Raw genomic sequence first — 14180 nt, forward strand, 5'->3', positions numbered from 1 at the left:
ATATTTAAGGCAATGATCATGTATATAGGCATCACGTCCGAGACAAGTAGACCGACTCCTGCCTACATCTACTATTATTACTCCACACATCGACCGCTATTCAACATGCATCTAGAGTATTAAGTTCATAAAGAATGGAGTAACGCCTTCAGCAAGATGATATGATGTAGAAAAAGGAAACTCACGCATGAATAAACCCCATCTTTTTATTCTTAATGACAACTATACAATACATGTCATGTTGTTTTCTGTCACTGGGATTGAGCACCGCAAGATCGAACCCATCACAAAGCACCTCTCCCATTGCAAGAAAAATCAATCTAATTGGTCAAATCAAATCACTAGATCGTAGAGAAACACAAAGCTATAATAATCATGTATAAATGAGTTTAGAAAAGACTCAAATAATATTCATAGATAATTTGATCATAAACTCACAATTCATCGGATCCCAACAAACACTCCGCAAAAGTGATTGAAAGAGACCATTGTATAGATCTCCAAGAACATTAAGGAGAACATTGTATTGAAGATCAAAGAGAGAGAAGAAGCCATCTAGCTACTAGAAATGTTCAGGATTTAAAAAAATTATTAATGTTTCCTAGAATATCTAGAAACTTTATATCTTAAAATCCCCTCGATTGAAAGGAAGAGTATATTGAATAACTCATGGGTCTTCTATGGCGTACGATGATGTGACAAAACTCTAAAATGCCCTCGATCAATGAATAAAAAAATAGCAGATCGATTCCTTCACACGCGGTAAAACCGAGAAGTTAAATATTTCTTTTTCGTGTGCACACAGAGTTTTGATTACACATAAAATTCCTACTGACTTTAAATGCATACTATTTTATTTCCTGTTGCAACGTACGGGCATATATGCTAGTACAAGTTCTCATGGGGTATAGATGCCTTATTCCTCCTTCATACACCGACGGCAAGCCGTGAGCAATGCTCGGTGCCGCATCTGGACCACCAAATCACTACGGGAGCCGGGATAAATTTTGCTTGGAATTATACAAAACGTGATCTCAATCCTATGATCAGAGGCTTCCACACACAAAAAGTGCATGAGTTATTTTTTACACATACACACAAAATTTCTATGCAAATTATTCCATCCAGAGCAGCTGTACTATGATTTTTGGAAGAAAAATGTTGTATTTAAAGAGCGCGCTCGCTGCTGCGTGAGCAGCGGTTGACAGCACAACGCAGCTTGAGCTCGGTCGTATCCCTCTGGGCCACGCCAAGTGTCAGCAACAAGCACCGAACCCCTCCTCCCCCACCTGCTAGCCCATGGCGGCGACTCCTCCCGCCGCCGCCGCCGCCGCGGGCGGGGCGCACCACAGCGTGTTCGTCTACGGGAGCCTGATGGCGGAGGAGGTGGTCACCGCCATCCTCAAGCGCGTCCCGGCCTCCTCCCCGGCGCTCCTCACCAACTAGTACGGACACTACACGCTAGCCCCTTTCCCTCTCCCATCCCATCCTCGCTGGTTCCCGATCCCTTCACCCCCAATAATTACTCCTCTCTAGACTCCGCTCTCTCTTCTCGTGTTATGTTTGTTCACGGAACAGAGGTTCTTGGAGTCCGTGGTGAGGTGATTGTGTTTTTCATTAGCCGGTACCACTGGTCTCCTTCATCGGCTGCAATTTTAAACTTGCAGGGATTGGTCGGATGATCGCACTCCATTGGATATGAAATATGCGGCATAAACAGAGAATTCATATATAGGAGTAGATAGGAGCTGTGGGGACTGTATGTCTCTAAATGCACAAGAACAGTGGAAAGTAATACCGTACATGGATCTCTATAGCTCTTCAACTTGGGAACTAACTTGTCTGAAAAATTAATGGATTTCTAATCAGTAGTGAATTCAACTTCAAATGGGGCATCGGTAACAGATTTCCTTCGCGAAAATTGCACATCACTTGCAAGTCAGTGCTGCCTGTGCCATTGTCAGTGGCATCTTCAGGGTTTCAGCTCGAAGCCTAACTTGCCCGTGCTATGGCAGCATCGTTTTCCATTCTGTTTTATTGAATTGCTAGGAATTCTTGTGTTTGCACTGGTCACATACTGCCTTAAACACTAACATGTGCAAAGGCGATCTACTATTTCTCTTGTTGTAATTTGACTGTTGAACTAGACTTCTTTTTCATGCTACTCTGGTTCTCCATTCATGCTCATTTTGTTGCAAGTTAAGTTTTTACATCATATGCCGTTATTTGCAGCCACAGGTTTAACGTCAAGGATCGTATTTATCCAGCAATCCTACCTGTTGAAAACAAGAAAGTTGCTGGGAAGGTTTGTTAAGTGTTACACAAGACTCGGCTGCTTATCTTTTTCCTTTTTATTATTATTCTGCATTTATAGATTTGTTAATATGTCTAAAAAATTGTCAGCAGGCTGTGTCCTGGTCCTTTAGCTCCACCGCTGTCATAAGAACATATAGTTCTCTCTGCTTTTACATATCTGGTTTCTCAGCTTTTTTACTCCACAATATTGAAGTGCTGGAGTTTTAGTTATAAGTTATTGTTGTTAAGAGCCTGTTCAGTTCCTCTCCGCTCCTCTAACTGCGCTCCCGGAGCGGACCAGGCTGCAGCTCATTTTCACGGAGCGGATAAAACCGAGCTCCACAGCTCCGCGGAGTGGAGAGATTCCGAACAGGGCCTAAGTCAGTAATTTTCCGGGGAGTTTGGCTCCAGAACGAGCTTCTTATATTCTTAAAAGTTGCTTTGGTCAGACAGGTCGTCAGGTCTAATTTTGTGTGATCCATTATTTACTATTGTTACTAACTTTAGAAACACACACAATTTTTAAACCATGCAATTGTTGGCTGCATCCAGGTTCCACCGCTGTCATCAGAGTGTATAGTTTCTCTCTGCTTTTACATGTCTGATTTCTCAGGCTTTTCACGCCAGAATATCAAAGCGCTGCAGTTTTAGTTACAGTTAATGATGTTAACTATTTTTGGGGGAGTCTGGGTCCAGACTCCAGAACAAGCTTCTCATTCTTAAAAGTTACTTTGGTCAGACAGGTGGTCAGGTCTAATTTTGTGTGATCCAATATTTACTCTTGTTACTAAATTTAAAAACACACACAATTTTTAAACCAGGAAATTGTTGTAGTAACTGCATGTTTTTCTATGAAGTCAATTTCTCACTTGGCTTGGGTTGTTTTTTTCTATAGTTTTTTTCTCTTTTTGCAATCAGGCCAAACGTTTAGCTTGAGCCTCAGTTACACCCTTTCTCTACTTATGCTTACTGCTCTGCAGGTTATGATGGGCATTTCTGATGCAGAACTCATTGTCTTGGATGCATTTGAGGATTTTGAGTATGTAAGGAGAAGAGTTCAGATATCACTAACCGTAAGTATTTATTCAACTGGAGTGACCCACTGTTCATCATCTTGCTTTTGTCATTTGAAGCTGGCAACTTGTCGTTTAGATGGTTTTGCTGAAAGAAAGTTTAACTTCCAGGATACATCAGAGATAATGCATGCTGACACTTATGTATGGAGTGATGCAGAGGATCCAGATCTGTATGGTGAATGGGATTTTGAGGTGATTGTATCTCATTTCTTATTGTGGCCTATCGATGCGTCTGTTATTCTTTCGGTCCCACACTTCTTGATTCTTGGAATGAACACATTTATTGTGTTCCAAGTGAAACTGCAACTGAACCATTTCTGATCAATAATACAAATGTTAATAGATTTCACCGAAGTTATGAGCTGTGACAGAAGAATCACAACAAACATGTTTGCCCCATAAGATTATGCTAATGTCCACATTGAACCACGCTATTTATGATGAGCTCATGTAGGTAATTTTGCTGCTGAAAGAAAGTTTTAACTCCATTTCTATGTTGGCATTCAGCAGAGAGGGCTGACTGCCACCTTCTTCTGCCCATTTCAGAACAAAATGCTTCTGTGATTGTAGTCTATGTCTATTATGCATATACTCTGATAATTTTCGAACTGCCCGGTTTCCACTATTTGTCGATGTGGATTTTGCTTTCAGGGATAATTTCTTTTTTGCATACAAATAATTACATCGGCCATGTGTTCTCTATAGGAGTGGAAGAGGGTTCACATGAAGGATTTCCTAACGATGACACTTGGATTCATGGACGGACTCGAACGGCCCGAACCGAAGACCCGGGTCGAGACCTACCAGTCTTTCATGCACGAGCACGAACAACCTGAATCAGGAACCCAGGTCGAGAGTTGAGTTAGGATCATTCTTCATGAAGAACCGATTCGTCAGTGTTCTGTAATAGCGTTATCTGAAACAGCTTATATCCTCAGATTTGTGAATAAGATCTTTATAGGATCATTCTCACTGAAACTAATTCGAATACAATCTCTTCTGTGAGACCCCTGATGATCCAAGTAGTGATGTGTATCAGAATAAAATCCTTTCTGCTAGAATTGAGATGAAATAGGTGCTGTTAATGCATGATTTTACAAGCAAAATGAAACCATCTTATATTCTGCGATTGGTTGGTGCTGGCCTTTCTTCTCTTTTCTTCTGCTCACTGCTGACCTACTACCATTAACATCCCTATCATCACTGAACCAAAGTTTGAGATTGTGCCCTATATATGCCAGAGAAAAGAACATCAAACAATTTTCTGGCATTGAAATTGGCCCCAAAATTCCCATTTTCCATGCAAGTGCCTAACCTACATATTTCTTATAGAAACGATCGAAAAGGAAATCCTCAAGGCATCGGACATCAGTGCTTTGAATGATCACTCACTCGGTGCAAATGCTGTTTCAAATTCTGTTAGGTTGGGTTTTCTGCACAGCATTCAGATGGCATCAGACATCAAAGTGATGAATTGCAGAGTAAAAAATAATAGCTTGGGATTCATGCAGATCTGAAGAATTTCCTCACAACAGAGGAAGCAACAGGTTACTACCACAGAACTTGCCTTCCCAATAATACAACATATTCCCCCTAACCCTCTCCAACTCTAGGTAAGCTTCATTTACCCATGCCTACTTCCTTTCTTGTAACAACTACACATATAAACAGAACACTACTGATCCAATGAGCCGCTTGCGCTCCCGGATGTAAGCTGGCAGAATCTACAACATCCTGGCGCCGCACAGCCTTCTCCGGTCATTCCAGCGGTTGATGTCCTACTTAGACCGATACCGTTGGTGTGTATAGACTGGTAAATTAGGTCATTCGAACTGGTCATATGAACCGGTGGAAGGGTTGCCGGAGTTCTGGTCACAGCGAGCCCTCCAGGCATTGCCCCCGCCCTCCGAGCTGCTGCACGCCTGGTTGGGGACAACGCTGCTCCCCAGATCGCCGTCCAAGCTCATCTGCTGCACTTCCTGAGGCGAAAGGATCCTGATGCACTTCACGCAGTTCACAAACTCCCTGTACAACCACCATAACACCCACAGTTATTAGGGCAAAAATATGTGCATGCGTCCACAATTAACACAAGCTCAGTCTTGTGTACGCTTCATCGTTCTAGTAGGCCAGATTTCACATTGTCACTACCAATTGCTATCTAGTATTTTACAACATTAACTACTATATTATTTTGGAGGCATCTAAATATATGACATTCTTGAGTCAGAAATAGTTCACGCAAGCATAAACGGGATGACAGATGAACTTACTCCCAAGGATCATCGCCAAGAAGCAGGATATCATCCTCGTGATCTCTGTAGACAAGTTTCCAGCCAATCCTCTGTCGTTCCTCAAGTTGCCCCTCTATGCTAAACATTCGAGCCAGTGCATGCTTTAGTTCCTCATATCCAGCGTATTGACTAATGTCAATAGACCGGCCCACAGCTCCACGTTTATAGACCTACAGAGACCGTTAGGTTAGGCAAAGATGCAACAGGAAAGGCACTCATGAATATTAGAAAGAAACCAATGCTTGAGTGTAGAATTAGCTACCCTGATCAAGTTACAGCAACAGCTAGCCGGCTACTGCTATTAATAAGAAATGGCACACATATGCATGCTAAAACTTCATTTTGCTTCTATTAGAATCCCAACCCGCATCTCATGAATCATGCGTACACAAATCAAATGTGAACATAATCATTTTCCACACATGACAGTAGTCACATTTTACACCTTGAGTGTACCTTGGTAAAGAGAACCAAACTCTCTAGTCTTCTGCTCTTCATCACAGGCAGAACACAATTTACATACGGACCAATTATGTAATTCATGTTCCTCATATGATTATTTTTGTAACATTTAAGAACTTAGTGAAGGGAGATTGATCATTTGGTTTATAGTTCACTATCTCATGATTTTCATCTTCCAACTATGTTACCATGGCAATCAAAATAGGCCTCCTGTTTATTTCATAGGACAACCATACTGAAAATTAAAAGATAATAATGCACTGAAAGTAGCATTCAAGATTCAGGTGAAAGAAAAGGGAAAGCACTAACCTTCGTAAACGTCCTCATCCTCTTTACTGGAGGAGCAGGCGGCCAAGAACTTTTGTTCAAGAAGGCACCATTGTTGATTCCAGAGTCAATTGAATTAAACGCCATGTCTGACGCACCAAATGACTGTGAAACCATGGAGGATGATATCTCTTGCTGGGCATCCTTTGGTATTCTATAGTTGTTATCAATGTCTGTAGAGATATGATTTTCATACTTGACAGCATCAATCCCATTCGTCAGGAAGTCATCAGTTACCATAGGGAAGCCCACATGCCCATCATTGCTAATTCCAAACAATGCATTATTGCTTGGAATTTCAGCAGGAATTTCGGTATCTGGAGGTGCATCTTTGAACAGCTGCTGCTGACTAAAGTTGCTCATGGGGAAATTTGGATGTAGGAGTCCATCAGCCTGGGAAAGCCAAACTGAAGTTGCTGAAGAAGCTGTTTCTAGATAGTCTGTCGGGGGTGCGTTGTTCGCAAAATTTTGGGGACCAGCTCCTCCATTTGGTAATTTTGAAGGCATCATATTTTGCTTTACATTGGAATTCAACTTTGGCAATTCCTTTGTCATTCTTTGAGCTCCGGTGACAGCATCAAGGGAGCTTGGAACTGACATAGGAGCAGTTGAGTGAGGTGCCTTCTCCGTGTTGATCATGCTGGGGTACTGGTCCCTACCAGGGACTGGTTGTAGAAGATGATTACCATTAGCAGTGGAAGGTGATGTTGAGCAAGAAGGGATTTCTTCCGTAACTACAGAATGTGTAGCACCAGGCATCCTCAAAGGGCTTCCATTTGCTGAACTGAATTTAAGTGATGTGGTCGTAGGAATGGCAGCTTCTAAGGTGTCTGCAGGCAGAGCTTGCTTCTGTGGAAGCTTCTGGTGTGTAGTATCTGGCTGCATAGGTGGTGGCAGTGATGCTGCATGTGATGGGATTTTTGTGCTTTGTTGAGGCATCATCTGTTGTTGAGAAAGTGAATGGGAGCTTGACAGCTGCTGCTGCATATCCATAAGTAACTTTTGCTGTTCTTGGATCAGAGGTAATTGCGCAAGGGTAACTCCAGGTTGGGACAGCAATGATTGCTGCTGTTGCTGTAGCTTTTGCAGGAGTTGAAGCTGAAGCTGCTGATCCGATAATTGCAGCTGCTGATTTGACATATTTGGCAGCTGTGCAGGCATCTTACTGAGTTGCTGCTGTTGCTGTTGTTGTAACTGATGTTGATGTTGTTGCAATTGTTGTTGCTGAAGTAAAAGCTGCTGCTGCTGTAGAAATTTTTGTTGCTGCTGCTGTTGATGTTGTTGTTCTTGCTGTTGATGTTGCTGCTGATGATGATGATGTTGCTGCTGCTGATGGGACAGGAGCGGCTGGCTGGCGGTTGGCAACTGATTTTGAGGTATATGTGGCTGCTGCTGCTGCTGCTGCTGCTGTTGCATCTGACTCTGTATAAGGACCTGAGCTTGGGCAAGACTGGTTTGAGCTTGGCTCAAAGGAAGGGCATAGTTCATGGACTGTTGTTGCCTCTGGAAGTTGCTGGCATCTTGAGTTTGTTCTTCTGGTTTGATGCTCGCACCATTCTGGTTCAATGGAAGGGCTGCCTTGGACAACTCATTGTTTGGCTGCATTTGGTGAGGAAGTTTGGGCGTATTAAACTGCATGTTATTCTGTTGCAGAAGCTGGTTCTGCAAGCACAACTGCCTCGACAGATCACCGGAACCAATATTTTGCATACTGGGGTTGGTTATTGACCGCAGGTACTCGGACTGCATGGCTGTATTTGCAAACGAGGAGCTCTGCTGCATATTCATGTTCATCCACTGAACCAAGCTCAGACCAGGCATTATGGTATTTTGCGTCTGAGGGTCCTTTATGCATATCTCTTCACCCAGCCAAGGCATAGCCCTCTTTAAGAGATTCTCCATTTCTGAGGACTCATCATCTGTAAGTACATAATTGGGATCAACTTATAAGCATGCATAAGACCAGTTCAATAAAACACTTAGATGAGAAGACTATCCAGAACCATTTCGGACTCCAATAAAATAATGGCTTGTCTAGCTATAATGCTCCCTCATAAATATGTTTTCATGGTATGGATGCCTGATCCATGTAAGAAAACAAGAATGTAGTCTGATAGATTCTCTATAGCTCAAACATCATTGTTTTCCCGAGGATCATAAACTCCTAGCTACTCATCTCCCTAAGGATTAAAGGGACAGGGTAATGATGTTCTTTGCAAAAATGCAAGTACTAGCTTTAAATTAGGGCATCTAGACGAATGTATCAGAGATATACATGCACATACAATAAAACACTACATGCCACACACCCACCACCTCTGGTGCAGGCCTACTTTCCCAATTGTACAGTTAAAATGTAACATGATTTAACTATTGACATCCAGGATCAACAACTCTATCAAATGGTTATTTAGAAGATACAAAATAAGTGGCGTTGAGGTAATCCCAGGTCTACCTAGTTGTCTGGGACGCTTTGCACCAAAAAACGGAGGCGGGCATATGAAAAATGGAGCAGCGACCGGTTCAATCTCCCAGATTGAAACTCTGTTCCGTCTTTCACCTGCTGCAGATTCATCCCAACCAACCTGTTTAATGAAAGTTCTTGGATCAGCAGCAGAAAGGGGCGAGTGATGCAAAACAATGCTACCCAAATCAAACTACTAAACCAACCTGTAAATTGCGCCACTGAGAATTTTTCCATCTTACAGGATCTAAATCATTTATGCCAGTTATTGTGCCCATGTACCTGCAACATGCTAACATATGTCAGGTACTAAAAGGTTGAAAAATTGTAAGGACCGCTAACAGTCCACTCATTAAGTATAAGCATCAACAAACCACTAAGCTAATCATATAATATATATGACAAGATCTACATGACTCTTTCTTTCTTCAAAAAAGAACATACAAAAAAATATGTAGCCAATAACTTGAAACAGAAAATTAAAATGAGCAATAAAATACCTTCTCGTTCCTAATTCCTCAGTTTCAAACATCATGCGGAAGCGCATACCTAAAGATAATTGATTACCATAGACAGCCTTCTGATACTTAGCAAATGGGATAACAAATTCAGTAGGGCTGGCCCTGAAAATATACAGTTTGGATGTCATGGTTTGAAACACCATTGTGATTCACCAACACTGAGCTAATTAGCAGTTAATACGGGGCGAAAGTCACAGAACTGACCTGGGGTTATAAAAGATGGTAAATGGGCTATTGTTGGCAGCAGCATGGGCTGCTGCAGCAAGAATCCCTATATGCATGCTGTCACTTGAAAGGACAGATGATGATATGTTAGTCGGTTGTCGGTTAGCACGCCTGATTCCTAGTAGAAGTTGCTGCCTTTCGTCCCTACAAACGTGTTGGAAAAAGGAACAAGGGACAGTCGCCGTCAGTTTTACCATAATAACAGAACTAGTACTCCAATACACTTCATTAGTTCAAACTTAACAAATATATTATCAGAAGATGTGCTGTACCTAACGAAAATGACAGAGTCTCCAGCAAATAACCTCTTGCCACTCACAAAGAGACTCCAGCCAGTCGTAAGGAGATGTCTCTTTGGCTGACCTGTTTACAATATAAAACAATTATGACTAAATACACCTGTAATACACAAAGAGACTCCAGCCAGTTGTATGGATATAATACACATGTAAACATACAGAAATTTCATATCAACAGTATTTAGAAGTGAACAATGTTCAATATTGAGTAACAACAAAATTAGATGTTTAGATATAGGCAATAGAGATCCTTTTGCAGCAGGAAAGATTTCCACAATGCTGAAACTTCTTACCCCTATATATGTGACGGAATGTCCACACGTTATCATGCAAATCCCTAGCTTGTATCTCTTGAGCGGGTGGTTGCATTGAGAAATCCTAGAAGAGCACAAAGCAACAACAATTTAATCAGAAGGACGAAGGATACATAAGATAAAGCAAATGAACTTGGACTCCAATCTTTTTACATACAAGAGGTGGAAATATCTTCTCTGCGGCTCGGCGAGGCACAGAGAAGCCTCCATGCGTACTCGTATCACTAGCAGTCAGTGTCTTACAGAAGAACTCATTCTGTGGCCTGGCTTGTTTGAGTGCTAGCTCTGATAGCTGCAGTGCCTCCTTTCCATACTGATCATAATTCAAACCGATCAAAATACAAATAACTATGTTAGCATACCGGAACAAAAGGGAAGTTCTGAAAAGAAACAACAAACAGATCAGATACTTACTGAGGTAACTGGCTGAAGAGTCATTTGTGCATAAACTTCATCAGTTTCTAAGTCAGCCTGAGACAGATAGAAATCATTTTCAGTATGCATGATGACAAGCAGAAGGACAACAAATAAGCATGTGGCAGTAGATTACATGTAAAGTGATATTGTGCAGTAGGCAGATCAACTTGGATGGAAGGTTTGGGTAGTTTGGAACATGGGCATCAACATCCTTCTGCATAGAAGCTGCAACCTGCCAAATGGAACATGCTTAAGTCCCAGATCAAAGCAACTTAAATATAATCATAAATTCAACGAAGGGCATACTAGTAGGTAGGACCAGAAACTGAAACCGACAACAACCCACAGGAAGAAGAATAGTTTCACATCACACCCCGAATATCATTGCCATGAATTGCAAGTTTTTATTCCGGTTTATCTTCGAACCGTAAACTTCCAATGGGACGAAACAAAATGAAACCACAGAGGGAACCAAAGTTCTGTTAAGCCATGCTCCACTTGTAAATCCAAAATATACCGCCTAACTATTATTTTTCTTTCTGCAACCTCAGTATTATCATGTAATAATGGGTTTAAAAATTGTAAGGCTCAAGTTGAGATTTATGTACAAAGTAAAAAAATCAGCAAGTAGAGCCAAGTGTTATGAGGCCATTTCCAATCATGCCTAAAACAGTTAACACTCCCCCTCATTGAGCCGAAAGGGGAACCAATCGCCAGTACAGAATTAGGCACCTCCCTCCCGGCACTATCTTCCCCACGTAAGGAATCCTTTCCTAATCCAAGCATTCCATCACCCCAATCCTCCAGACTTGCTCAGAACAAGCTCACTGCAGAGCGCCAAATGCAAGAAAGGTGCAGCAGAACATGCTACTAAATGCTCCCAGCAGCACCGCCCAATCAATGCAAGAATTCGAAGTGTACTCGGTTGCTTCATCCACCAGACAAACAGAGCAAGAGAATGGTGCAACACACCAGAAGCCCATAAAAGAGGGGGGCCGGTAGGCCCCTATCTCCCCCAACCACTTTGGCCACAAGCTTAAAATTGGTAGCAAACAGAGCAAACCATAGTACAGGTAGCAACCAACCGACTAACTGATAATAATACACTACTATCACATATGCCTGTAACTGAAGAAAAATACAGATATCAAGAGGACAGTAATGGTATATCACATAACCAGCAAAAAGAAATCATCAATTGCTGAATCAAGGGATTTTTAGGGAACAGAATATAGGTGCTTTAAGAAAGTCGTCCAAGAATCATTCCTGGAAATAGTAATCTGATGGGAGAGAAAATGGCAAGTGACTCTCAACACTCAAACAGCAAAACATCACATCATATCAAATCAGAACAAGGATAACCATGACTCACACCACCACCACCCAACGAAATGGAGCACCGCACATCGAATCAACAGAGATAACTCTCAGCAACAGGTTCAGGATGGCAGAAACGAACCTTGGCCACACAGGAACACAGCTCAGACGGCGCCAATTAAATAAAAATTATAAAAATGCGAACCTGATTTTGCTATTGAGAAAACTCAAATCAAGCTATTAAATACTTGATCTTGATCGGCAGCAAGAAGACGATCGAAGGGTCAATCAAAAGGGGGGAATCCAGCCAAAGAGCTAGTAACAGACAGACATCACTAGACAGAATAATCTGGCGAAAGCATATGGCGAGACGGAAGAGAAACAGGCATTTACCTGCTCGCTGTGGCCCTGTGGGAAGTAGACGATGAGGCTGCCTGCCGGCGGGAGCTGCACCAGCGGGCCGGCGCAGGCGTGCCACAGGTCCGAGTTGATCGCCGGCGCCTTCTTCTCCCCTGCACACCACCGAGTCCATCAGTAATAAACCAGAGAAACACCAGCCTTGGCCACCAATTTCTTGTTAACACGGAGAACCAAATGCATCTATGCTCAAAAAAAGAGAACCAAATGCATCCGGCTCCGTTGCCTTCTTGGCACAGGCCGCCGGCGATGGCCGTCGCCGCCACTGCTACTTGTTTCGGAGTGGCATTTGTTTGGTTGTCACTTGTGTTTGCAGCTAACAACAGCCTTGCTGGCGAAGTGGTTACAGGAACGACACCGCACATGGCTCTCCGGCGCCGGCGACCAGCCAGCAGCCAAGGTCCAGCAACTTGTTTTTTTAAATAAACCCCCCGACAAACCGGAAAACACGTAGCGAAACCCCATGTGCGGACTCTCACATCGCGTCACCTTTGGGACCTGGAAGAGCCAAGAAAGAAACAAGAGGCCGCCGGAGAAAAGGGATGAGGCTTTCCGATCCCCCCTGACGCAATAACGCGAGAGGGGGAGGAGCAGACAGCAAAAAGGACAACGCCACCGTTGGTTGGTCTCCGAGGCCGAACCGCCATGCCATTGGAAGAGAGGAGGGAGGAAAGGAGGGAGGGAATCAGTAGTAGCAGTACCTTCGCATCCGGCGCCCGGCACCGCCACGGTCACCGCCGACCCGGCGACCGAGCTCGCCGGCGGCGGCGGCTGCTGCCGCTCCATCTTCATCATCTTCCGCCCGGAGTCCCGGACGCGCGGCGACCAACCAAACGAACGAGCCGACCGGATCACCTGGTCTCCGCCGGCGAGAGCTGCTGGCTCAGAGAGCACCACGCATGGCCGCACGACCAGGCCGGAAGAAAGGCGGGCAGGCCGGCCGTCCCAGGCCCGTGCGCGCTCGCGTGTCCCCTCCGACAGGCGGCAGACAAGGGGGGCGGGGAGGAGAGGGACTGGGGTGGGGGGCGGCGAGCACGCGGCGCCGAGACCGAAGACCTGTCTCCCGCTGCCTAGGCTGCTACGCGGCTGGCTCTATGTGTCGAGAGAGGAGAGAGAGAGAGGGAGGGTCGCTGTGCCGCGTGATGATCTCTCTCGCTCTCTCTATACTCTCTCTCTCTCTCTCTTCTGATCTTGCTTGCTTTGGTGTCTCTGCAGGGCAGGGGCAGGGGCAGGGGCAGGAGGAGGTCTGGTCTGCGCTGCCTGCGCCTGGGCGTTGCTTGCTTGCTCGCTTTGCTTGTGCTCTGCTGCCTCGGCTGCGCTGCAGACGCCTGCCTCGGGCCACTAAAAGTTTTTCTTATTGTCCGTGTGGTGTGGCGTGAGAGAGATGGAGAGGAGTACGGTCGTGGTCAGCTCGCTCCGCTGCGTCTCTCTCCCTTTCTCTCTCCCCCACCACCCCACCCCACCCCACCCCACAGGCTCTGCCGATGGTTTTTCACTGTCCTCCAGTTTTGTTTTCTTCTTGCTCCCCCTCACTCCGCGGGCCCCACGCTGGTGTTTCTTTGGGCGCATCAGTTTTTCCACTTTGCATACTTTGTCCCAACTGGACCTGACTTAGCATATGCAGGCTAAAAAACAAAATCTGTATGTTGATTGGTTGCGTGCATCCCTAGTCTGAATGTGCTAAAACGAAAGGCATGTTGTTTGGTTGCGGACTTGTTTGAGGGGAAACACAAGTCTTAAGACTAGCCACAA

At 44.2% G+C, this 14180-nt stretch overlaps 2 protein-coding genes across 2 annotated transcripts; one reads left to right on the plus strand and one right to left on the minus strand.

Moving 5' to 3' along the window:
- Nucleotides 1–1184: 1184 nt before the first annotated feature.
- Nucleotides 1185–4495, plus strand: LOC123159637 (AIG2-like protein D). Its single transcript, XM_044577451.1, has 5 exons — nucleotides 1185–1445; nucleotides 2233–2305; nucleotides 3276–3368; nucleotides 3480–3563; nucleotides 4077–4495. The coding sequence occupies exons 1-5, from the start codon at nucleotides 1300–1302 to the stop codon at nucleotides 4230–4232; spliced, it is 552 nt and encodes a 183-aa protein (XP_044433386.1). The 5' UTR covers nucleotides 1185–1299; the 3' UTR covers nucleotides 4233–4495.
- Nucleotides 4496–4838: 343 nt separating this feature from the next.
- LOC123159636 (auxin response factor 19) lies at nucleotides 4839–13826 on the minus strand. Its single transcript, XM_044577450.1, has 14 exons — nucleotides 13130–13826; nucleotides 12405–12523; nucleotides 10828–10926; nucleotides 10692–10748; nucleotides 10435–10590; nucleotides 10257–10341; nucleotides 9937–10027; nucleotides 9644–9808; nucleotides 9419–9541; nucleotides 9125–9200; nucleotides 8910–9039; nucleotides 6437–8373; nucleotides 5645–5835; nucleotides 4839–5396 (listed from the first exon to the last, which is right to left on the minus strand). The coding sequence occupies exons 1-14, from the start codon at nucleotides 13221–13223 to the stop codon at nucleotides 5195–5197; spliced, it is 3525 nt and encodes a 1174-aa protein (XP_044433385.1). The 5' UTR covers nucleotides 13224–13826; the 3' UTR covers nucleotides 4839–5194.
- Between the last annotated feature and the right edge of the window lie 354 nt (nucleotides 13827–14180).

The sequence above is a fragment of the Triticum aestivum genome, chromosome 7B, assembly GCF_018294505.1.
Source record: "Triticum aestivum cultivar Chinese Spring chromosome 7B, IWGSC CS RefSeq v2.1, whole genome shotgun sequence".
NCBI classification, from domain to species: domain Eukaryota; kingdom Viridiplantae; phylum Streptophyta; class Magnoliopsida; order Poales; family Poaceae; genus Triticum; species Triticum aestivum.